General features: G+C 41.6%; 2 protein-coding genes across 2 annotated transcripts in view; both read left to right on the top strand.

Annotated features, from left to right (window-relative positions):
* prkci (protein kinase C, iota) overlaps positions 1 to 19164 on the top strand; it is a 28665-nt gene extending 9501 nt beyond the window's left edge. The window contains exons 3-18 of the mRNA XM_069692373.1: positions 2337 to 2426; positions 4427 to 4477; positions 5772 to 5857; positions 6629 to 6766; positions 6881 to 6935; positions 8309 to 8364; positions 9329 to 9505; positions 10729 to 10826; positions 12062 to 12148; positions 12271 to 12406; positions 12544 to 12631; positions 15170 to 15295; positions 15772 to 15851; positions 16178 to 16267; positions 18539 to 18654; positions 18739 to 19164. Of these exons, the coding sequence (XP_069548474.1) occupies positions 2337 to 2426; positions 4427 to 4477; positions 5772 to 5857; positions 6629 to 6766; positions 6881 to 6935; positions 8309 to 8364; positions 9329 to 9505; positions 10729 to 10826; positions 12062 to 12148; positions 12271 to 12406; positions 12544 to 12631; positions 15170 to 15295; positions 15772 to 15851; positions 16178 to 16267; positions 18539 to 18654; positions 18739 to 18826 (1562 nt within the window). The 3' untranslated portion in view covers positions 18827 to 19164. The remainder of the gene's footprint in view (positions 1 to 2336; positions 2427 to 4426; positions 4478 to 5771; positions 5858 to 6628; positions 6767 to 6880; positions 6936 to 8308; positions 8365 to 9328; positions 9506 to 10728; positions 10827 to 12061; positions 12149 to 12270; positions 12407 to 12543; positions 12632 to 15169; positions 15296 to 15771; positions 15852 to 16177; positions 16268 to 18538; positions 18655 to 18738) is intronic.
* Positions 19165 to 25361: 6197 nt separating this feature from the next.
* The window catches only part of skila (SKI-like proto-oncogene a), a 33724-nt gene continuing 32960 nt past the window's right edge, over positions 25362 to 26125 (top strand). Inside the window, exon 1 of the mRNA XM_069692365.1 lies at positions 25362 to 25576. The gene's annotated coding sequence lies outside the window, so the exon portion shown is untranslated. The remainder of the gene's footprint in view (positions 25577 to 26125) is intronic.

Raw genomic sequence — 26125 nt, 5'->3', positions numbered from 1 at the left:
TTATGTGCGTTAAAAAAAATCTATTTCAAGTAAAGTCAGCAGTGAAAATAATGTCGTTCCAGGCATAAACATCAATATCAGTATATTTTTTGTTATTTACTGCATATAGATCTTTAAACAATCATGCAATTAATTGGTGGTTGATTAACAGAAAATCCCTCAGCTATAGTTTTTATAATAGATTTAACATTCAATGCATTTTTTAAGGAAATATGCAAAACAAAAGCTTGTTTTGGCCTTTCAAATAAATTAATATCCTAATTTATGTGGTTTTATATGATGGTAAACTTTGTATTGACGTGATGAATGTCCGAGTCCACCCACTAGTTGCAACATCAACCTCCAGTCGTTGGTATCATTTCAAATTTGCACTGTGTGTCAAGAGTTTCTCTCGTCATTCTATTTATACTATCAGCAATTAGTCACTGTGACTAGTTAGGTAGAGCACTATGAATAATATCGATGGCCTGAGTGTCGTCTCTCCCCGCCTCTCCACCAGTGTCACGCCGACTCCTGGTAACGATAAGGAGATAATTAGATCCGTGTCTGAGTGACATTTTGATTATTGGTCGCTGTACAACTAGGGCATGTACAATTAAAGGGAAACGGGTTGAAATGGCAGCATCGACTCTCTCATGCTCATTCTCACACACTTAATTCAATGTTTACTTAAAAGTTATCACACCTATAAAGGTTTAAGTCAAGTTTTTTTTTTTTTTTTTTTTTTTACGTCATGCTGATCTTCTGTATCACTCTCCCAACCGTTTGCGCTGATAACTGAAAGTACAAAGTGTTTCCTGCCTCATTGTCTCTGTAACCTGCTCAGTTTCAATCTGCGACAGTAACCTCTTAAATGCCACGTAGATGAGAAACCTGGTTCCCCTTTCTAGATTTCTAACAGCATGTGGAAAATTAAAAAAACATAATTATTGAAAGAAATAAGGAGCAGAGCTGTCAAATACAGAAAAGCGTGATGTATCATGCTCAATATGTGCACAAGTACAAGCAGCTCATGTGCATGAGGAGCATGAAAAGAGAACTCAAATCTGAGTTGTTTCAATGAGCAAATGTTTTGCATTTTTGCAAGAAAAATGTACATAAAACCATCTTTATTATATACAGTGAACCCTCATTTTTCGCGGTGGTTACGTTCCAAATAGAAACCGTGATAGGCGAAATCCGTGAAGTAGTAACCTTTATTTTTTTTACAATTATTATACAATGAAATACTCCATAATACATTGAAACCAAAGAACAAAACCTTTTTACAGGCCCAAGCATTTGTTTAACAAATAAAAGTACTGTATAAATGTTTTTTTTACAAATAACTACTGTACTGTAAAATAATAATTTTAATCATCAATACGAACTGAAGGCTTCAAATTGCTGAGATCGGCACCGCCCCACTGCGACCCGAGTCATTGGATTAGAACGGGAGAAAATGAAAAATTATTATGAAAAAAAATACAAAGTACAGTAGGACAAATAGTGACTCGTGTATTTCACTGCTCTTCTGACTGAGCCGCTGCATCCTGACGCTCTGCAGCGGTTCTTTCTTCTAAAGCCGGCGGTGCAGGTGTGGTTTTTCGAGAGAAGAACATAGTTATCGGTAGTTGTTGTCGCTCTTTTTTCTTCTGGGCAAAAAGATTCTTATAAACCGACATGCCACCATCGATTATTTTTAATTTGGCAAGCTGTTTTACGTACGTGTACATATTAAACCGCAACGTTATTGACAAACAGGTAGAGAAGAAGCGGAGAGACTGTTTAGCCAATCAGAATGCAGAACACAATGCACGATGCAAATCCGTGAAGCAGCGAGACCGTGAAAGGTATATATATATATAAATATATATTACTGTTGCTGATGATTCATTTTCTATAAACTTATTGATTAATCAACTAATCTTTGCAGCTTCTCTCACGTTGTAAATAAACACAAAGTCGGACTAAAATTGAAAATAAAATAATTGTTACCACAGCTGAACAGTTAGTGTGTTATTTGTAAAACTGAGACACACTAAAGAACCGTGCTCTCTCATCATAGCCGTTCTTCTAAATGTGCTTTGAGTCCAGATGTTCTGTCACAAAAAAAAAAAAAAAAAAAAAAAAAAAAATGTCTTCAGGTCCACACCGTTGTATCTCAGTAATGTACCGAAACCATCAAATGTTTGCCTCCACATTAATGCAGAGAAATCGGAATGACTAAATGGATGTTTTTCTACGGCACGTTTAGCGCAAAGGAATTGTTCTCTGCTTTGATTTCTCCCTGCAACTTGGTTTCTTGTGCGTGTGTAAATGTGGCAAATGACATGTGGTCTGTCCTCCGCTGCTAGGTGACCCCTGCACCGTGTCGTCTCAGCTGGAATTGGAGGAAGCTCTGCGCCTCTATGAAATCAACAAAGACTCGGAGCTCATTATCCACGGTGAGTCGTACTGCTCTTCGCGCAGACCTTATTTCTAACACACCGTACACACTCTTGAGGATTTGACTCGCGGGATGTTCGTGTGCACCGCGGCCTGTAAGATGTTGGTTCAGACCTGTGTGTTGGGCAGTAATAAGTCAAGCCGATGAGTGGAGAGGTCTGTTATCTGCCCGTCTTTGCCCTTGTGCCGGTGCACTCGCCGCCCTTTCGAGGAGTCACGTTGGCAGCATTGCTGTGTGTTCCATCTCTGGTCGTTGAGCGACAGTATGTCAGACCTCCGGCCCAGATCATCGCTGACGAGCAGCGCCAGCACAGATCATCTTTTTTGGGTAGCTGAAAAACTTAAGTGGTTAACATCCTGCCAGGACCAGTAATCGCTCTTTCCTGTTGATTTTAGAAATATCCAGTATCAACACCTAGTTACAAAGCCAAATACAATTAATTAGTCATGTTGCTTCAGTGACAGTTCTATATATTCTTGAGGCATTGGTGAAACCTACAGAATTTGTCCTTTTTATTATTTCACTGTATTCTTGTATTTTACTGTCTTGTTTTTTTCTTTGGCTTGTCAAAATGGAAAAATACTGCATATCTGTGCTTAACTCCTGGGTTTACAAGCAGTACAGATGTAAACTTGTGTTTTAACTACCAAAACAAGAAAATAGTGAGAAATTCTGTTATTTTAATGTGTAATTTCATAATTTTCAAAGAAGGATTTTAAGAGAATTTAAGGCAGGCTCCAAACTTACGTTTTAAATTCACAAAAAAAGGAAATATCTCAGTCTTGGTACCACCTTGTACAGTTTAAACTCATAAGTAAATACAAACAAGCATCATTTAGAAATGGTATCTGTTCATTCTGTAAATATATATTTTAAGTAGAGTCCACCTAATCAAGACGGCCCATCATAGATTACTCCGAGTCTGGAACTGTTTATTTATCTGAAAACAGAGTGAATGGTATTTCTTTCTTTCTTCTTTTTTTTTGGGCCACAAAAATGCAAATTACATAATTAAATGTGGTATTCCATCAATCAACAAATCTTCCTGGTTGATTGTAGCTTCCTTTGACTTGCCTTTTCTATGTCTCTGTGCACACTTACATTTCTGAACGCAGATGGCTAGCTACAGCAAACAAGCATCAAAACATACGGTTAACGCTCCGCTGACCTGTGAAAACAACGTTACTTCCGCTGTTGATGTCTGTTGGTCTGTCTGTGGGCCCTTGAGCTAGTTCCTTTCCCTTTCTAAGCTACTTAATCTTAACGCAACTCCGTAAGTGCAGGGGTCAGGGCTAGCTCGGATGCAGGGGTTGAGGGTGAGGGCTGTATATACGGAGTTATATGGAAGATTTGATTGACAGGCTGTGTGTGTGTGTGTGTGTGTGTGTGTGTGTGTGTGTGTGTGTGTGTGTGTGTGTGTGTGTGTGTGTGTGTGTGTGTGTGTGTGTGTGTGTGTGTGTGTGTGTGTGTGTGTGTGTGTGTGTGTAAGCGTGTAACCTGGGGGTAGCGGGGGCGAGGGCTGCGGTTAATGTAAAGTTTTAATCAAATCAGCTGTGACGGGTCAAGAGTGCAGCGGTTGCCAGTGTGACGGACAGAGGATGAATGTGCGGGGGCGGGGTGCAGGGGAGTGTTGAGGATGTGACGGTGCCGCGGGGGGCCGCCAGGTCTGCTCATTAACGAGCTCGTCGGCTGTAGCCCACGCCTCGCCTCTGACTCGCGCTGCCCCCGGTCTGACTTAATCTGTCTCGTTCCTCACAGACTTCTGTAAGATTGTCTGTTCTCACTTCTCTTGTCGGATTCACACACAAACACGCTCACGAAAAACTTCATTATTTCATTGTGAATTTCTTGAGGAGAGGTTGTCTTTGCTACAGGTAGTTTTAACCGTTGCTCGGCAGCATGTAAACATCCTCACGCCAACGCTGTCAGACTCGCTGCCTTTATAGATGAATCAAAGCCTTTGTAAAGGAAATGGTGTCTTTTTCTTTTTCTTTCCAGTGTTCCCATGTGTACCAGAGAAACCCGGCATGCCCTGCCCAGGAGAAGACAGTGAGTTAAACTGGGCCCTTTTTTTTTTATTTTGACCTAATTTTGACAAACCTGCATTTGATTTTAAACTTTAAACACGTAAGCTTTTTTTTCTGGAAGATTTTAAACTGGCAGTTGTTCAGATAAGTGGGTTCAAATAAGGGTCAGTTAGATCTTAAGTTTGTGAAGGGAGTAAACTGTCCTGCCCAGTATGTTTCTTGCTTCTGGTTGTTAAAAAAAAACCAAAAAAAACTAATCGACTTGGGTAAAAAAAACAAACAACAGATAACATATCTGGGTGTGATTTTAACGTTTCTCTCGGGGATCGGAATTCATAATTGAGTAACATTAGTTCAATGTGGAAAAATATGCAAGGCAAGTTTATCTGTATAGCATATTTCAACATCGAGGTAATTCAAAGTGCTTCACACAAAACCATTAAAAGCATCAGAACATAAGGCAAAAGAAAAAAAACAATTAAGAGTGGTTGTGTGGTTGATCCAATTGAAAATAATACAGAGAAACCACAGAAGATACATATATGAAAACGAATACTAGATTTTCTGGAGATGTCAACAGAATCATGTTTCTATTCTTCTTTGGACATGTTTCTTCTCAACTACTAAACTTCAGGCCTCTGACTTTTCTTATGGCAGAACATTTCTTATTTTGGGTTTCACAGCAGCTAAACAAACTAGAGACAGTAAAAAAAAAAAAAAAAAGTCCCTGTTTTACAAAGAATGAGCTAAATTGGCTGCATATTAGACGATGACATAATCTCTACTGAACAAGCTTGATCAATACACAGTATGTGTACATGGGGCCCTTTCACTGCCTGGCTTCTGTCACTTACAGATCAATGTAGTAATCAAGTGTAACCAATGGATTGTGAAGCTCAAACTCAGATTTTTTTTTTCTATACTCTGTATTAGTGTTTCTGTTTTATAGAGCTGCTATTAAGTGATTCGATTCCTGTCATTTTTCAGTTAAAGTGAAATACACTTCAAATCCAAAGCCTTTGAAATTATTTCTGAACATATGTCACAAAGCAGGCAGAATTTTACTGACTCATTGCTGAGCCCATCAAACGTCACGTGTACACTATTCAAATCTGTTTTAATGTAAAAACTGTAGAGATAGTGTTGACGGTGATGATTCAAATATGGTAGTTAATTCCCTCCCGAAAAATCTAGCAGAAAATTGAGTTTCCTGTTTGATCAAATGGTTTTAACCCTAAATTCTTAATACACCAAAACATGCAAATGCACTCATGCAAGTAAAGCTGGACCAAGTGCCCTTTTTCCTCCCTGCACAGAGTCGATATATCGTCGTGGAGCCCGACGCTGGAGGAAACTCTACTATGCCAGTGGTCACGCGTTTCAGGCCAAACGCTTTAACAGGGTGAGACATGATGCTGATTTTTATTTAACAGTATTTTGCACTGTAAAGCCGTCATTAAGCGCTTTCTCGGTTTTAAACATTTTCCTACCGTAAATGCAACAGTGTTTCCCACAGGATGAAAATGTACCTGTGGTGGTGGGTGTGACTGATGGTCATGCAGAGACTCATGCAGTTTATAGGGGGAGAGTGTAACCAAGGTTTTTTTGTAGCCATAATTTACAGTTGGCCCTTAAATGCCTCACATGTGCGCTATTGATAGACGCTACAATTTACAAATGTTCCCTAAACATCTCTCAGGCGGACTATCGGTAGACTAAGCTGCTGCGAATAGAGAAGCATCTCGTCCCCACTCAGTCACTACAGTGCTAATACTTAATCAACCTGGACGGGCCTCCCAATTAGAGCCTATGTATGGGAGACCCCGACTTATTATCATGTACGTCATATTTTTCCAATCACTGTTGTTGAATTCTTGTGATGGTGGACATATCTACTGTGTTGTGTAAATCTAAGCACATTTGAAAGATGCCTTTTTTTTTTCTGCGTAACAAAAGGAGAAGAAGACATCTACAACCCTTACGTAAATTGCATTTGTATTGTTTGTTTGAGAAGCCGTGACGTAGGAGATACGAAAAGTTGGCGCTGATAGAATCTGATTCTGGACCGGCAGAGGTTCACGTTTCATCAGCCGTTGTTGCCTCGGTAGCATTTTCTGGAATATGATGCGTTTGTTTATGGTAATTACTTTTCTCCCTCGGCCCTTTCGAGCAGCGAGCTCACTGTGCCATCTGCACAGACCGAATCTGGGGTCTTGGAAGACAAGGCTACAAATGCATCAACTGCAAGCTGCTGGTGCACAAAAAGTGCCATAAACTGGTCACAGTGGAGTGCGGCAGACCGATGATCCAGGTGAGATCTGTGACGAATGTAGTGAATTGTCACCATCCGTGACTCACACAGACGCTACAAATCTGCTCGCTGTTTCTATGCTGATTAAACTTACCGGTGAACGTTGCTGCCTAGGAACCAATCATGCCCGGCCCACAATCGAGCCAGTTAGACCCATCTGAACAGCAAGGTAACACACACACGCACACACACGCACGCACGCACGCACACACACACACACACACACACACACACACACACACACACAGACCGTGTTTACAAGTGGTATAAAAAAAAAAAAAAAGCATGAATTGATAGTTTGGAAGCGCAGAGAGAAACTCTGCCTTAAATGTTTATTTCTTGCTCTATGCATCTGTTAATTTATACACTCCTGAAATATGGGCACAAGTGTTTCTTTCTTCTTTTTTTTTTTTTCAATTTGCTAGCAGCCTTTGACCATTATTCTTAAAAAAAATAATGTCGACGATAACTTTTATTTTGTTTTTACCTGGAAAAGACTAAAACCAGCAGTGTGTTAGTCTTTTAGTTAGTATACAACTTTCTCAGTTTTTCTGTGGCTCAAACCCCCCAGGTCACTTTGTTTTTAAAGATTTATATATAATGTAGATATATATAAGTATATCTTAAAAAAAAAAAGTGTAAAACAGCCGAGCACTGTAGGTTTTAGAAGATGTTACGGAAACGGCAATCAATTTTTCTTTTTTTAAGAGATTATTTCGATAATTTAGGGTTATTTCCAGTTGATCTAGTGACTCACTGATGTACTTGTAGAATGTTTGGACAGTTTACTGCACAGAGGGAAGCGCTACATGAGGCTTTGAATGCATCGGAAATACTTCGATATTGGTCTCAGGCTTTTCCAGGGATTTATTGACTAAATGACAACATAAAGAATAACACTTGACGTAGCTTTCAGGAGTAAACACTCCGACCTCGGGAGCTTGCAGGCTTCAGTGTGGCTTCGGCCTCCCCGACTACAGGCTGCATTCGGGTGTTTACCTACAGCACCAGACTTAAGTCCAGTCAGGTGGTTGAGAGGTTGACTGGCATGAGAGAGCTTAGGATCCCAGTTGCTATTGTTAGAGAGACAGCTAAAACTCCTGCTAAAGATACTCGCAGGCCACCTGGGGTGTTGTGCCGTGCAGTCATGGAAACACTGGGATGCAGATGTCTTTGTTTGGGCCTGGTTTTTTTTTTTTCTTTTGAATGTGTCTATTTTTAATTCAAAGCGCTAATATCACGACTTTAGGCTGAAATTATTTCTACTGTAAGACGATTTGCTTTTTTCATGTATGTATTTGCAAAGTAATCTGATCTTGTTGTTAAAGGAGGGTCTACACAAGCTGGGTATTTTCTTTTCTAACCGAGCAGACAGAAATGACTCTGGCAGAGCTGTGAACAAAGCCTGTGACTGTCTCTCACCTTTTTTCTCTCCTTCTCTCCTCTCTCCTATTTTTTTTTCCTCTCCTTCCTCCCCCTCTCCTTCTGTTTGTCTGTCACTTTCTCCCCCCTCCCCTCCCGCTTTTTCTCACTCTCTCTCAGGCCCTCAGAATAAAGACTCCAGAGAAAGCTTGACTTACGATGGAGAAGAGAAAGAGGTGAGAGAAATCCTTTCAAACGCTGATGATTCATAGTCTTGTCAACCTGTCATGTCGACTAGATTGATGCGTCTGCGCACATGTTTCTTCAGAGACAGAAAATGTCTCCGTGCGAGAGGGAGAAAGAATAAGATCACTTGCAGTTGAAAGCAGGTTTTTGTCGACTTGTAAATAGTTTGCATTTGGCTGATCCTGCTTTCACCTGCTGTGCATGTGTGATGTGTGTGCAGACGTCGGCACCCTTGCAGTGCTGTTGCTATTGATTTCCTTTGGTGGAGCTAATAAAGTAACCTTTTATCACAGCTCTTAACACCAGAGACTGATTAATGGCTTGGGATGCAGTTTGGGGTTCGGTGGGGAGGATTGTTGGATGAAGCAGGAGAGCTGGAGATGGATAAGGAATGGATTGAGTTGGACACAGATAGACAGATAAAAGAGGGCAAGCCAAATGATCTTATCTCCAGTTCCATGTCAGACTCTGGGAATGGGGGTTGTCACGTGAAGGGAGGCGAGATGGATAGGTAGTCAAAAGGGGTCACTGCAGAGGAGATTACAGGAGAGGAGGGAAGATGGAGGAAGATGGGTGAGGAAACAGTGAAGCTGGGAGTCAGGTTTGCACAGAGGGACGACAGTACAACGAGGGTTTACTCTCATGGAGGCAGTTCGATGGTATTTAATAAAGACAAGAAACTCATTACTTGGATGTATTGTCAAAAAGTGGTGCTGCTAGCTTTCTCAATCTCATTTACACAATGACCCAAAGGAAATCACCCTCTCTCCCAAAACACATCATCGCCTCCATCAATAGTTCAAGGGAAAAATGATCTTGAGAAAGGTTGCTGCTTAAAAAAAAAAATCTGTTGACTTTGTGTTCATCACATTAAGTTGTTTATTGTGTGTAGTTTGGTATTTCATGCTCTCTCGATCCCCGTGGTTCCTCTTTCCTTCTCTGTCTCTCCTGCAGGCACGGAGCAGTAGAGACACGGGGAAATCGCCCTGCAGCCTCGGCCTGGCAGACTTCGATCTGCTGCGGGTGATCGGCCGAGGCAGCTACGCCAAAGTGTTGCTCGTGCAGCTGAAGAAGACGGAGCGCATCTACGCCATGAAGGTCGTCAAGAAGGAGCTGGTCAATGACGACGAGGTACACCAGAATAAAAGTGAACAATGCCGATACCGCACCTACCTGTCGAATGTTTATTTTCACAGGATTGACCAGTGAGAGCAGGACTTGAAGGGATATAAACACAAAGGCAAAAAATGTAAAATATTGAAACTTGTAAGAATACAAAAAATATAGAATTGATCAAATTGATAGACTGAAAAAAGCTCCGCAACTCTTAAGTGCTGGGATGTAGAGCATTTGTTGTGTCTATACATGCTGTCTGAATGTGTTACAGAGTGAAATTAGAATCCACCCAGTGAAAATATTTTTCGTAACAACATACAGAATTATTACTGAAAACACTGATGATTTTGTATTATTTGTTTTTCCTATTGTTGTTTTTTTTTAACAAATTTCTCAGACTACAAAATGTTATGAAAAATAAATCAGAGACAGGTATCAGTTAAATAAATACGACATCTTTAGCCTATCATAGTATCTCAGTATCTCACTATGTTATGGCTTGTACTTTATTTAGACCAGCCATCTTCAGAGGTTTCCAGGTGCATTTCTGTGAAGACATTATCTCATTAGCAGAATGTCCCTTTAAGTCTTACCCGCGTGACAATAACACCACGGCTCTCGTTACCGAGATGCGAGCAGGTTGGTTAACAGTGAACTCATCAGTCTTCTGTCACCGCCATGTATAATTAATATAATTAGCACAATCAATGGGAGATGTTATTCACAGCACAATGAACGGTTGTCTCGTGCGACTGAACATCCATCTTGTGTATCTTGTCTGAAACACTTAGAGCCAGGTTGACAGAGCCCCTCGAAGCCATCAGTCTTTCTCAGAAGGTGTAGCTAAACCATCATGTCATCAAAAATTGATCTCTGCCAACACATGTAGCAGCACAGCCGGTGGCAATAGGAGTAGTTAGCCTTGATTAGACGCACTTAGCGTGATTGACAAATTGACAAGTGGCTCTCGATCAATGGTGAAGTGTTCTGGTGTCCCTGCCCTGTCAGCGTGAGCAGCATCCGTGTCCAGACATATTATCATCCAGCAGTCGATGGAGGCCTGCCTCTGCTTCTACTGCCTCAGCCCTCTTCTCCCCACCTTACACACCAGAGAACCTCAAGCTCTGTCGCGTGGTCGATGGAGCTCTGTGCTTATTCAGCTTTTATAATTCAAGAGCACAGTGAGAGAGTGATCTCTGATTGACACCTGCGGCTGTCTTTGTGTGTTTCTCTTCCAGGACATCGACTGGGTCCAAACAGAGAAGCACGTCTTCGAGCAGGCCTCCAATCATCCCTTTCTGGTCGGCCTCCACTCCTGTTTCCAGACAGAAAGCAGGTGAGAGCTTCTCTCTAGTATGAGTCACGTGTTGTTGTTTTTTCAGGGGTTCTGCCGGAATATGGAAAAATACTGAGATTTTGACGTCTTTAAATGAGATCTCTGTAGATTTTACAAAAACTGTTTACAGGTATGAGAACTACAAAATTTGTGCAGACTTTTGTAGCTCCAGACGGAGCTCTGCAAAGTTTGATGAATGTCCTTATGTGATGTGACTGGAGGCAGCGCGAGTTGAGACTGAAGTAAAGTAAAAATGTAAGAAATAACTACGTTGCGCTCAGCAGACATCTGTAGTCCGCTCATCATCTATGCTTAAGGGTAACAGCTCGAGGCCACTTTAGCTGCTGGTAGCAGTTGAGTGGTATCGTGGGTAATGTAGGCATCAGGTTTTGACAAGGAAGACTTCATATGCGGAACAAAGAAGAAAGTATCTCTTCTGCTGCATCAAATTGGATCCTTTTTCTTAAAATGTTTTGACGATGTTAGAGGAGTGAAATGCTTTAAATCGAATGAGTATTAAAATAGCTGAAAATGTAACAAAAAGTTTTTTAAGTATATATTGAGGATGCTTACAGAAACCATGCCGTCATAAAAAGTCATACCCAGATGACTAAATACTGTATGTACTTTAGTTTGTCGGTACCTTTCACAGCAATACATGAGTGTTTCAAAGTTTCCTCACCTACGGCTCCTCTGGTCAAAGGAGTGGAGATAAACAAAACGCTTTTTTAAGGTCAGTGAAATGGTGTTGGTAAAGTTAAGGGAAAATCCCCGTCATTATGAAAGCCCTCGAAAACTTTAGTTTTACTTTACTTTATGACATTAAACATTCGATGACTAAAAAGGCAACGTGAACATTTAGAACAAAGTGTTGTTGTTTTGAAAAGGTTTGATTAATGTGCTCGTCAAGTCAATCAATGAGATACTCTTTTTGTCGTGGAAATTTTGTGTCCAGAGTTAGATTTAGTGTGTTAGTTGATGTTTGTGTGCTTTCATGTTGTTGTTGTTGTTGTTTTTTATGAGTTTAAATAATAAATATAATTTGAAATGAGAAAAATCCTTGAAAAATAGTTTTTAGGTCAATTCAAGTAAACGTAAACAGAGTTTGTAAAAACGACTGCTTTCTAAACCCACCCAGCCCCCCTGACAGATGTCTTACAGATGATGAAGCAAGTTTTCATTATGTATTCAAGAGAAAATAATAAACTCAGGATAACATTTGCTTCTTTTCACAGACTCTTCTTCGTTATTGAATACGTGAACGGAGGAGATCTCATGTTCCACATGCAGAGACAAAGGAAACTCCCAGAAGAACACGCCAGGTACAGTCGCGCTTTCTGTCTCATCTGTCTCATTTAAAAGGAATACGATTGATGTAATTTGATGTCTTTATGTAGCTACGGCTGATTCTGAAAAGACTTGAACTTTCCTTTCTCCTTTTCAGATTCTACTCGGCAGAGATCAGTCTGGCGCTCAACTACCTCCACGAGCGGGGAATCATCTACAGAGACCTGAAACTGGACAACGTACTGCTCGATTCTGAGGGACACATCAAACTCACAGACTACGGCATGTGCAAGGTGCGTTGTACCGATTCATGCGCGTCCTGACGACACCACAGTGCACTTTGGTTGAACGCACCTGCGGAGCTGCAGAAGTGTCGGGTTTCCAGCCGTCTGAGATGATCTCGCAGCTGATGATCTTTTTGTTTTTGCAGGAGGGCTTGAGACCAGGCGATACAACGAGCACTTTCTGTGGTACCCCCAATTACATCGCCCCCGAAATACTCAGAGGAGAGGATTACGGTGAGAATTACAACACGGAGGCACTTAGCAGAAATAATATCCAACGATTCGGTATAATAAAATACACGAGGCATTATGTAGGAATATCTGAGATGCCGCTTTCAGTTATGATTATGGATGCTACAGTAGAGCAGAACCTTGTTTATCTGCATAATGGGAACACTCAGTCTACAAAACAACCCAAAAAAAACGAGGAAGCTTGAACTTATCTCTGTGCATACAGGGCGACTACAGCAGAAAAATGAATAGAAAATGAGAAACAGGAGCTAAAAATGTGCCAACGAGCTATAAAATCAGTAAAAAATAAAGCTAAATATGATCAAATACATTAGAAAAAAATGTGAAAATATGCACAGTGAGGCACTCGTAACATCCTCTGAATAGATACTGCTCAATCTGTTCTCATTATGGAAAGTACAGAGTGTATTAAAAACAATGTGATGAAGGATGACTACATCTATGACTCGAAACTGAATGTGTTGCAGACATTTAAAATAAAGGTTCTGTGTAGTTTCATGTGCTCAATCAAATGTCAGTGTCTACATCCTGACTGAGTGCTGACTGAACAGATATCTACACACAGAATACAATAAATGTTAGAAAAAAAGAACTTGCTCGCTGGATGACCAGAAGTCGTATTGTGCCCATTTAAAAAAGAAAAAAGAAAAGCTTACCACATCTGTTTTTCATAACAGACATTTTGACAGACTACTGAAAGAAAAGCACACGTGTAAATAATGAAATTAATGACAGGTGGATTTCATTCACCGACTCACTCAGCTGTCACACTGTCGAGGCTTACTGGGACACCACTTAGTAACACCTGGGCTTTTCATGCTTACACATGTCACAGTGGCTGCGGTGGGAAAGGACTGAACAAATATATTGTTTCGACATCAAAATCCCTGAATAGACATGTACAATACTCCCGGTCGATGCACAGTAATTAAACCCACAGTGGTGCAACACATGATCCATTTTATTGCCTCACAGAAAATGAAAAACGAGCTATTGTTTGCGTTATTTATCACACATCCTGAGGACAAACAGTTTAGCTCACCTGACGTACGACATGATTGAGTCTCATTTAACGACACGTATGTTTCCGATCACTTGGAGAATGATGAGTTTGATGGGTGACTTATTGTATTTAGCGTATAACAGCAAAAGTTAAGCCTAAAGTGTAAATTTGCCTCTTAATTTAAAAAAAAAAAAAAAAAAAAAAAGGCAAGTACTATTGATTTCAGTAGAGTAGATTTAACATTTGTTCTACTAGATTCCCCCTCCCACCCGTTGGTCTTCATTAAAACCTGAACTGTGTTCCCAAACATTTCTTTCCATAATTCTGAGACTAATTAGTATCCAACAAAACACTCATTATAATAGATCGAGACCTTTGTGACTTTTCAGTTGAACAGTGAGCACTTTGTGGGCAGAGAAAAAAAAACAGCTGCCTCCACAAAACACAACTAGAAATGTAGCAGCATGTAAATCATAACGTTGTTCTGTTTGCGTCCATAAAACTAAGACTTTCTACTCGTAGATAAACTCTTATGGACCCGTCTTCTCTGTTGAGCTGGTGACGTTTAGGCCTCAAATATGTTTGGCTTATTGGAAATGTTTGTTAAAGGCAGGTTAAAATTTTAATACTGAATAAACAGTGATGGTCGGTAATTTAATAACAACAGCTTCTGTACTTGTATGAGCACAGGTCACATGTCATTGGAGAAAAAAAAGACTCTGTTACATGGTTGTATTTTCGTTCGCTAGCGTCGTTGTAAATCATTTGGATTTGAATGACGTCATCTTACTTGTTGAACAAATCCCCTGGATTCCTCAGTCTCCGACAATAATGAGCCTTATCTCCCGTCGCTTTTAGAAAATATATCGATGTTATTCAGCTCACCTCATCTTTAGGGTGTGAACATTAATGTAGCTGACCTTAACAACAGCCAACACAGGGCCATTACATGTCTTTGAGTTATTGTAATTGTATCCACAAATAACCTGCAGATGTTACAAGGGGAACCTATTAATAATAAAATGCTGTTGAACCCCATCCCTATATGCTGTTTTCATTTTAAAGTATGCGATGGGGAATAAAAACAAGTACACAATTTCTGTGTTTGCAAATGGTGCGGCGCAACTGAAGTGGCAGCCGTTGAAATAATGTAACCGTTTTATCATGTCACTCACTGCGCGTGAGCCCTAATGGCTTGCCTAGAAAAATCCGTAGCATTAATGTGAAGCTTGTGATAGCTGGTAAAGCTGTGATAATATGCAGAAAAAAAACAGCGTGATGCTTTCAAGGTGGAGGTGGTTGCTATAGTAACACTAAAACAGCAGTATGCTTTGTGCAGTTGTTGGCAGTAAGTTAAAGTACACGAGTTTAATTAAACGTGCAAAAGCATTTGTATAAAAGGAGGTGTGTTGTTTGTTTTGAATAGCAGTTTTGAACATATTTCAAATGTCTTTGGTCCGTCTGTGTTGCCTTTCAGTCAGAAATATGAGCTGTAACGTACATTATGTGTGTTTCAGGGTTCAGCGTGGACTGGTGGGCGCTGGGTGTGCTGATGTTCGAGATGATGGCGGGGCGGTCGCCCTTCGACATCGTCGGCAGCTCCGACAACCCAGACCAGAACACAGAAGACTACCTCTTCCAAGGTAGCACGCGCACACACACGCACACGCACACACACACACACACACACACACACACACACACACACACACACACCAAGGCTTATAGCTGGAAGAAAAACTGCTGTGTGGAGCCATTCGACGCCTTTGTATTGACACCTCTCTTATGGCTCCTCTCAGTACCAGGGACACGCCATCTGTTACAGGGAAATGTGTGAAAGCATGTTATTATTTCGTTGTGAATATGGTTTCAAAATGTGCCTGTTTACTTCCAGCAAAGTGTTGGATTTACAGACAAAGTCAGATTTCAGGACAGCTTACATCTTTAAAGACATTTGATTGAAGGGCTGCTGTATGTATGTTCGACATAAGTGTACCCGACATAACTGCAGCAGTGTCAGTGCCATCTTCTGTCATCTGAGCCTCAGGGGACCGTTTGTCTCAACCTCTCCCCCTTCTTGTGCCCCCCCCTTCTCCCCTTGTCCTCTCACCTTCTGTAGTAATATTGGAAAAACAGATCCGAATTCCCCGCTCGTTGTCAGTCAAAGCCGCCAGCGTCCTCAAGGGATTCCTCAACAAGGTAAGAAAGGGTCAGACAGGCCTGCAGCAATCTTAAACAGTGTTGGCTCCTGAGAGTGACATTATTATGGTCTCTGTTAGAGTCGACCGCCATCTCTCACTGCCCCCTCCCTCCTTCCCTCACTGTCTGTCTTTGTGGCACCTTTTTCATCCCTCTGTATTCCCTTCAACAAAATCCTGCTCCTTTTTTTTTTTTTTTTTTTCCCACCTTGTAAATGTTCTCCCTCTTCTCACCGTCTCCACCTTTCTTTGCCGGTTATCTCACTTGTTCTCTTCCTCCATCATCTCCCGCTGTCTCTCACCCTCCTCTCACCTTCACTCCCACAGGATCCAAAGGAGCGTCTAGGCTGCCACCCTCAAACAGGCTTTGCCGACATCATGGGCCATCCGTTCTTCCGAAACGTCGACTGGGACCTTGTGAGTGCTTCACGTTTACTGTCCCTCCCGGTCTCTCCAGCTTCTTCTTTTCTTAACTTGCCTCGTTCATCACCTTTTAATCAAGATTTTCATCATAATGTCAAATGAAGGAAATCAGTACCGGTGCATGGTGGTTGCCAAATAGGTCAAAATAAATCCATTCAGTGTATTGATCGCGGAGAGAAGGAAAAACAGAAAGCTGCTACCACACAGCAGAAGGTCAAATCTAAGTGCAGGAGGTCACCTTCTCTCTTCTGCCCTGCAGGCGTAGACGTTCTGTCGGAGCTGAGGGTTATTGGCTACGGGATGAGAATCGTGTCCTTGTGGAAAGCAGACGGTTCAAAACAAACAGGCCAAGCAGAAGACTGACAACAGCAGATAGGATGACTAACACGAGGGCCGAGACGGGAAGCCAAAGATGGGATGGAAACTAGATCATAGAGATGGAGTATATAGAGCTGAAATGTTGAACTCTGCATGTCCGGGTGGTCAGACGACGACTCGTGTTCATAAGGAAGCCATTACTAAATTCCTGCGAAGCTCTGAACTACCTGCAAGCTTCACCGAGTTTCCAGTAATCAGCGATTGTTGTTACTTTGCGTGAAGCTGCGGTTTGTGTTTCGGTCACCGACACTGAAAACCACATGTTCAGCTGCTCTCTTACATCTCGCTTTGACTGGCGTTTATGTCTGTGCGTAATCCATTTATATTGTTTATGCTGGAAAACCATCTGAGTTTAATCACAAATGTGGAGCAGAGTGCCGGAAATCAACATCTGGGCCTGTAATTACACTTTTAGTCACTCGTTTAGCATCTCAGAAACACTCGTAGGATTTCCAGTGAAATCTGAACTCGGACTGGAAATACTCGGTTATTTCTGAAACTTCCTGTTCTCAGGTTCAGCAATGAACACGGTTTCATTAAGGAGTGAATGAGATTCCTGTTTTACGACACCCTGAACCGTAAAATGAAACTAATACCGGTTGAGTCAAAAGACTCACAGGCTGAAGTAAGATGTAGTTCAAATTAATTTCAAGTGCTGATTGATATGTGAATAAACCAATTGCATTCAGGTTAAGGCTGGGAATATATTTGATCAAAACTGCTATAAATAGCAGATTGCATTTCATTTCAAGACTGACGATGTTTATTCATTTGGCAAGAAAACTATTTTCTTAAGATTTAGATCATAAAAAAATGACAGATGAGAAGAGTTTGTGCAGAAACAAAATGCATTGAAAAATAAACAGCTTAAGGTCAAGGTTTGGCTAAATACCTTCCGACACTCGTTCACGTGGAAAGGATGAGGCTCGTTTAATCTCCAAACAGGCAGACATGTGCTGGTGGACAGACGGGGCAGCTCACCAGGGATCACCATGACCTCTTTTTCCCTGTTTGGTCTGGAGCACCCAGCAGTCGGTCAGAGTGTCTGGACAGATCATTTTACACCCCTCCCATCCCGACTCCCCTTCTCCCTCCCAACCCCAACTGAAAAAGTTTGCCCTGCAGTGCACCCTTTGGCCTGCAGGGGGAGCAGCAGTTGGCTGCAAAACTACTACAGTACCAATCAGGAGACAGATGAGGCCCAGTGAGTTACCAATAGACTGAGATGAATGTAATCAGGCAGAGGAGTGGGAGGAAGTACAAGTGACTCATAAAGGTTGCAGTCTCTGTTAAAGTGGTTTTAAAAAAAGACTTGATGTCGGGTACTCACCTGAAGAGTTGAGAAACAAGTTTGAAGTCTTTGTCTGCTGCGTTTTCATTGGGTTTTTTGGTTGTTTTTAAAAAAATAAATAAGAAAAAATGACAGTTTACAGTTAGATTTTTACTCCAGGCCTACCAAGAAACAATTATTTCATCAATCTGCTGATTATTTTCTCAGTTGAACAATCATTTAGTCCGTAAGATTTAAAAAAGAAATGTGAAAAAAACAAAACATTACAATTTCCCAGAGCCTAAATTGATGTCTTCATATTGTTTGTTTTGTCCAACCAATCCTGATGTTTAATTGACTCTAATATATGATAAGGAAAAGCTGCATATGTCCACTTTTGAGAAGCCAGTCCCTGAGAATATTAACTTTTTTTTTTTTTTTTTTTTACATTAAAAAAAACAACAGAAACAGTTAATTGATCACCAAAATACTTACAGATTCATTTTTCTTTCAACCATCTAATTGATCATTTGTTGGAGGTCATTACTCTCCGGGTGAAATATTCATGTGTTTTAGGCTTGTTGTGTTCCTGTCTGATTCCTTTGCTGTTATTTCAGCTGGAGCAGAAGCAGGTGGTCCCTCCATTCAAGCCCAACATCTCAGGGGAATTCGGGCTGGACAACTTTGACGCCCAGTTCACCAACGAGCCCATCCAGCTCACGCCTGATGACGAGTGAGTTCCCTCTTCGTTCCACCTCACTTCCACCTGTAATTCTCAGTAAATGTACTCAACCTTGTTTCCATCCGTTCGTTTCAGGGATGTGGTCAAGAAGATCGACCAGTCTGAGTTCGAAGGCTTCGAGTACATCAACCCTCTGCTGATGTCGGCGGAGGAGTGTGTGTGACATCTGTGCTCAGGCGCACCACCCGCACTCACACACACACACACACACACACACACACACACACACACTCATGCACGTGTTTACGTGGCGTCTCAGTGTCTTCAAGCTGCATGGTTACGAGACAACCCGACGACCTCAACCTTCTGTTCGAGGGCCGCACATGCACAGTAGAACGCTTATTTGCCAAAACCAGTCTCACACTCTGCCATTTATAACCACTTGCCCTTAAGCCTACCTTCTTTCTTAATTATTTTTATATCATGTCAATCTGCACTGATATCAATTCTCTCATATCGTTAGTCCAAGTGGCTACAGAGTTCTTCCAAGGTTGCCGTACGGGGTGGGCGGGGGGGAGGGGGGGGAGGGGGGAGGGATGGGGGAGGGGGAGTTGAGGCACGGTCCCTGACAGACTGGGCATCCTCTCCTTCCAGCTGGTAGGGTGTCTTCAGCATATTTTATTTGTATATATATGAAATAACGATTGAGGATAAACGTTAGACAAGGCCTTTTTAGCTTCAAGCCACAGTCACAGAAAACGGACATCTTAATCGTCATTTTGAAACTAGCTTTGTCGCGACGCCCCTTCTGTGGAGAAAAGAAGAATCATAACATTAACCTTTTTTTTTTTTTTTTTTTAAAAGAAGATAAAAAAAAATCTATATATTTTTCTCATGTTTTATTTAACAACATACCAGTCATTATATATATATATTGTTCTGAGTGTTAAGCCTGAGTAACAGAACCAGATGTGTACACAACATCTGGAAAAACTGAGTCTTGCTTCAGGTCCCTTCTCCCAGAATGAAGGAAGTTAAACCGCAGTGTAACACTAATAAGGAGTTCATGCTCTCAAACTGTGAATGAAAGCGCTCACTAGGCCGGGAAATGGGCTGGAAGAATAGCACAAAATACCTGAATGCTGGAGCACAGGTTTCATTTTGCTGTGCGGGCCATCCATGAAATACACACACACTCACACAGGACCAAAAAAAAAAAGCCGTTTTTTTGGAAAAAAAAATAAATAAAAAATGGTTTGCTGGTACGTATTCGAGGGTACAGTATACACGCGGAGGATGTGCTGTCCTAACTCAGACTTTATATATTCCGTTTTTTTTTTTTTTTTTGCTCATTTTTAATACTACGCCTTTCTGAAACTTATGGTTTGATATCTTTTTTTGTATTTTCTTCATTCCATGTGACTTTTTGTTTTGTTTTGTAAATCAAAATAACAAGTTATTGTTGAAAGGAGAGCTCAGTTAGAAGTCCAAACCCCACGACGCAGTGCAGTGCAGCTGAAATGTGGCTTTAAATCTGTAATTTGTCTTCTGCTGTTTTTTTTAACCACATGTTGCCCGCAGTTCATTTTCCAAATTAGGTTTCTTCTTTAAATCATATAAAAGCCCTGAAGATTGACTTTCTGTCCCCCTCCCCGACTGTAACAACACTAAGTGATGGTGCATGAACTTCCAGTCGAAGCATCTCCCTGCTCAGATCATGTGTTTGGGCTCATGTGGTGCCCGGAGGAACAAATTAATCTGTTACAACTCTTGTTACTTTTTTGTGAATCAAATTAAATTTTTCTTTTTTTTTTTTTTTTTTTTTTTATTATCACTACATTGATTCCAAAATGTTACTGGGTAAGCCCAATGGAAACACTTATTTGTTGTATTGTTGTGTTTTGAGGATGTTTACCATCCACAGGACTCTGGTGAACTTTATTATTAGTGTTCAGAAAGAAAGAAAAAAAACGAAAAAAAAACAACACAGATGGTAAAATAAACATTTTATTTCTCTTCTTGTGGTAATATGTGTTTGTGTCGGAGTGGGTTTGTCTTTCAGAGGGAACTCGGATCATTTCGTCCTCCGTGAGGAGAACTAGTCGGCTTCCAGTTTTCATGTCATTATAGAGACAAATGTGAGCTTCGTGTTGAACTACAAAACATGATAGCTACTGTCGGTTGCTTTTTTTTTTTTTTTCATCAGCTTGCCACCATATGTTTGACATGCATGTCATTGATTACAATCGGCCACTACTTGGTTTTGGAGGGATTTACAGTTTATTTAGCTGTAGTAGAATTTTGAAAAGTAAAAAACTTTGGATTTTAGGTTTTGCTTGGGGGAGGCAAATAGTTTTAGTGGAGGACCACATTTGGTCCACAGGTCACTATTTTCCCAACACTGGTCCACAGCTACACTTGTGGCTGTCAACGTTAGACATGCTCAGAGGGTATCACGTTAATTTTAGCATGCTAACATTAGCCGCCGATGGGATGTCATTAGTTTTGGTAAATCTTTGATCTGATGATGGCCTTGATAAAAAACGAAAGAGATTGTCAAAGTCATTACAATTTATTCTGAGGGGCATGTTAATGTTTGTACCAAACTTGGCAGTCCGTCCTCTATTTGTTGAGAAATGTTGCTGAAAATTTGAACGTTAAACTTCTTGGCGGAAAAGTTGAAGGATCAACAAAGTCTTTGGGATTCATCCTTTAGGGTCATGAATGTGTCTGTGTACTAACTTTCAAATCAAATCCGTTGAAAGTGGTGGGAAAGTTTTGAAATATAAAAGACGTGACTCGCATTGGAATTGCTTTACAAACTCTTAAAAAAGAGAATTTATTTTATTTTTTATTTTTTTGGTCCACTGTTGGGCTCATGCAGCACATAGCAGTCCTCGTAGTTTCCTTGCTGGGACCAAAACTGATCTCTCACCCACAGGATGTTAAGCTTTAGCTTCTCCACTCCAGCTGCTTGCGTCTCCGCGGGTCGCGCGACTCCTGCCTGGCTTTTTAGAAGGGCCTTGACGTCCCCAGGGGTGAAGAGGTCGTTGACACCGTGGAGCTCCCCTATGCCCTCACAGTGCTCAGCGTTAATACGTGGAGAAAAAAAAAAAAAAGGGTCATGGAAATGATGTGTCGAAAATAATAATAATAATGGATTGATTTGTGCGCTTCAGTAACTCACACAGTGGTGGATAGAAACTCTTCGTGTGAGGCTTATTCCTCATGCTGCTCCATATTGTCTCGATTGAACCAGATTCGGTGGAAAACTACTCCCCTTGTACGACTTCACGAGACAAATACATCATTGCCGCGCGCAGGACGAGGATAAATGTCTTTGCATAATTCTGTATTCCCACGATGGCATGTTTGACATTGTTCACGTGCCCTCTGTGGTGGAGGATGGGGGTGCGCCTCCCCAGGCGCTGTGGCACCACATCACCCCGTGGAAGACACCGGGAAGACTAACCTTGTATAATTAATGATGTAAAACGGTGGAGGTTCTGAAAAAAAAAAAACATCCGGTTCTAATTGCACTTATCTTGTTGGGCGTTTTATTTTGTCCCTGAAGGGATTAATTAAGCAGCACTAGAATCATACTTGGTGCTAAACGTATTCCCTTTGTAAAACACACTGCAACTTAAGGTGCATCTCGTGCTCTGCTTGGCACGGTCTGCACGCTATCACGTCGCAGTTAGTGGTGCTCTTGACTACAGTACTGAGTAGCAGACACTTGAGACGGCACTTCAGGACCACCACCTCAGACACATCTCCATAATGTAGATAAACGAGTGGGACTTAACAAGTGGAGTGACGAAGGAGCGCCGATGCAGTGAAATACACGACTATTAAAGCGTAACGGGAGAGGGATCTCACTTTGGGAGCAGAAATACAAACATATGCACCCTTGATAATACAAAATAAAAACTTCAACAAGGACACTGGGTGAAAGGTGCGATCATAAAGCCACAGATGTGGATCATATTAGGCTACGTGACAGGTTGAAGCGTTTGGAAATCCCCTCTATGATGTACGTGTCTGTCACATTTTAGACTGCTTTCAACTGCATTTTTTTTTTCCACTGTAATTTTAGTGTGCGTTGTCTTTTTTTTTTTTTATGCAAAACATCTTTCCTTTATACATAAAGCACATTGTGTGTACGTCAAGGCAGCTATCGGTCACTACAGTCATATTCATGACAGCACACATACGCCAACATCTCTGAATACCTATTCTAATTATAGACTCAAAGTACCTGTTACTGAATACCTTTTATATTTAACAGTTCTTATATTCAATAGCTCTTAAACGCTACTAAGCGAGTATGTTTACATCCACACTGGTGTGAACAGAAATGACATATTTTCATTACTATTTACACGTCAATTTCCACAGTTCAAGATTTGACTGGTGCTCTTTTGATGACATCATTTCATTGGGCCCCCTTCTGCTATTGTAACAGCACATGAGCGGAGAGTTAACTGTTTATTAACTTACTCTTTTTTTGACCGATGGGCATCTAATGACATCAACAACAATGATTTAGTCGCAAAGTCGATCACCACAAAACTGCTGTAGGCACATTTTGGTTTTAAGCCAGATGCAAATGATTTGCAGCAAAAAGATGAACAAAAAAAAATGTAATTGTTCATCGCAATTATTTGTATGACCATTAATCGTCGACTAAACATTCACGATCTTAATTACTGTAAACGGTATCCTCGTTGCTGTTCGTCTGTTGCAGCTCATCATTGTCCAGAAACCAGGATAAGGTGCCACAGTATCCTAGTTTCCATCAGTGCTCCAGGTAGCATATCATGGTTTTGGGAAAAAAAAAAAAAAAAACCTTTGGAGAAGCCAAAAAACATGAATAACTAGTTCACACTCACTGTCATTTAACACGAACCACCTTCATAGCAGCGCCGATAACTGAATACAGCAGACATTTTGCATCATTTCTGTCTACCTCCTGTTTAATTATCAGAGCCAAATGATGACTACCCTTTCAAATTAGTAACAAACCAGATTTATTGTCTGGAGCCAGACGCTGACAATATGACACATGCTTTTAAATGTGGTTACACGATGAGGACCTGATGCAACCAGATGACGCACACATCACAGAGCAGAAGATTTTCTGAGTGTCCTCCTCAAACTGTCTGACGCCTCAGACTCTGTGGTGAAGGCGTGTGACCTCAGACCAGCACTTCAGTCAGCATCATTACCCCCAAATTAAACCCACATCCACTGAACAACTTCAGACATATTTCAGTATCTCCCATTGATCCCCGGACAGGATGTATGAAAACGACTGTGAGGTGTTTGCCCCCAGGGTCCACTTAGTAGTCGGTCCAATAACAGTTAGACTCTCGGCTAATGGAGATGCTTATCAATGTGCCAGTCTGCTACACTTTGTCTACGAATCCCGTCTCCCCCCACTGCTGTCCTCCTCCTCCTCCTCCCCCCTCAGCTTTTTTTTTTTTTTTTTTTTTTTTGCTCCATACCCTTAATGAACAATCAGTGCTGGTCACATTATTGCACATATGAGATTAATTTACTCCCCGCAGTACACGGAGTGATGTTATTACAGGAAAAATCAATGTCCCTCTTGTTGTTCTCTGGGGCTGGACAGGGTGTACGCACATCTGCTCTCATAATACAACTGCTGACCTTGCTGTCAGAGAGTGAGCCAGAGAGTGGCTGCGGCGAAACGGCCGACTGTGTTGTTTATCAAAGCTTTATCAAGCCTCTCTGCTCTCACAGACGTGTGACATCAGATTGTGGGTCAGCCAGCGAGCCAGGGTGCACCCCCGAGCTGAGAAAACGCCGGCATACGTCGACAGAGCGCGATAACCTTCACAGATTGAGATTTGTGCTAAGGAACAGGGTTTATAAATGACTGCGTTCAGACTCCAGAGTAAGAAAGTTGCAAATAGACTGCAGCCGCCCTCTAAATATAAATATATTCTGTACAATTCCTAACATTTTATTTCCGGCCTTGTCATACTCGCATTTGATTAACTCCCATCACCCCTCAAAGCACAATAGACCTCCCGAATGACCTCCTGACCTTTTTGTCAAAGGACAGGACCATATAAAGAAGGGGGGAGGGGAGCTTTGCTAGAGGAAGCCACCCTTTTGCCTCGTGAGTTTGTCCTTTTTTATCCTGTTTTTTTTTTTTTGGCCAGTGAGATAGATAAAGCAACTGTCATGTCAGTTCATGCCAGCGAATGTCAACCAAGGACATGTCAATAAAAATAACCTATAAGTTTCAAGCCAAAAATAATCAGACACAAGCTGAATATAACCTGAAAGTGAAATAAAACAGTTGTTTTGAAAGTTCAAAAATTGAAAAAGTTACAAATATTAGATAAATTGAATCTCTTTATTTGGTGATTATTTGGACATAAAGAAACATTTAAAGATGTCTTGATAAGTGTTGTGATTGGAATTGTCACTTTCTTCTTCAAGAAAATAATTCTGAAATGTGGAGGCCAAAATCATTTCCTCAATGACCTCATTTTCTACTGATTTTTAACACAAGAAAAAAAAAAAAAAAAAAAAAAAAAAAAAGAGCTACGGCTGTGAGGACCCAAAGCTGGATCCTTTCACGACCTCTAAAAGTCCCCGAGCCCTAGTTTTGGCTTCCCCTGACCTGCCTGCTGTTGTCGTCTATCCGCTCACAGCTTCACCTGCTGACGGAGGAAACAGACCTATCAGACAGCGGAGACAGACAGACAGACAAGACGGACCGACCGACACAGACAGACAGACGAGCGACACCCCCGCATAGTTTCCGTCAGCCGTGTGACGTCTCCGCCTCTCAGCCCGTGTGCAGTGTGACGTTACGGGGCTGTAGTGGAGCCTCGAGCTGCATCTGGTTGACGGTCCGCCAGGCTTTCTTTTTTTTTTCCAGTACTGCGAAGACCTCGGGCGAGAGAGGACGGTCGACAACACTGCGTGCAGGCAAGTGCTCTCTGTTTAAAATTTAAAAAAAAAAAAAGAAAAAGAAAAGATGGATCTTTTTTTTTGAACGGAGCGTTTAAACCGGGACTGATTCGTCGGTGGATCATCTCAATCTCAGCCGGTGGTCGACGCTTGATCTTTGAATTCCTGCGTCCAGTCGCAGCCGACGGAGAGGGGGCGAAGCTAACCCTCTTTAGCCTGCCGTTACCGCTCTCTTGTCCGGGGACAGCCTGCCTTCGCGTTGGCGCTCTTTGGTCCGCTTGGTCAGCCCGCTTTAACGGTCACTCAAGCCCGCTTTAACGGTCACTCAAGCCCGCTTTAGTCTTAGGTGTATCTGCCCCCCCTCCCCCTCCTCCACCCACCGTGTGTATATTGTGTATGTGTGTTGGCTGACCGAGTCAGGTCAGTCTTGCTTTACTATCGCGCTCACTGCTGGTGGGGGTGGTGGTGGTGGTGGAGAGGGGGAAGGGAGAGGGGGGTGGACCGGGACCGGGACCGGGTTCGGGTACTCTCGAGAGCTGGTTTAGCCTCCTTCGTAGTCCACTCTGCTGGG

This window comes from Brachyistius frenatus, unplaced genomic scaffold (genome assembly GCF_029030835.1).
Source record: "Brachyistius frenatus isolate BFR_SWC_R1_liver_20210118 unplaced genomic scaffold, ASM2903083v1 Contig_12, whole genome shotgun sequence".
In the NCBI taxonomy this organism is placed as follows: domain Eukaryota; kingdom Metazoa; phylum Chordata; class Actinopteri; family Embiotocidae; genus Brachyistius; species Brachyistius frenatus.
This window is presented reverse-complemented; position numbering and strand designations above follow the sequence as displayed.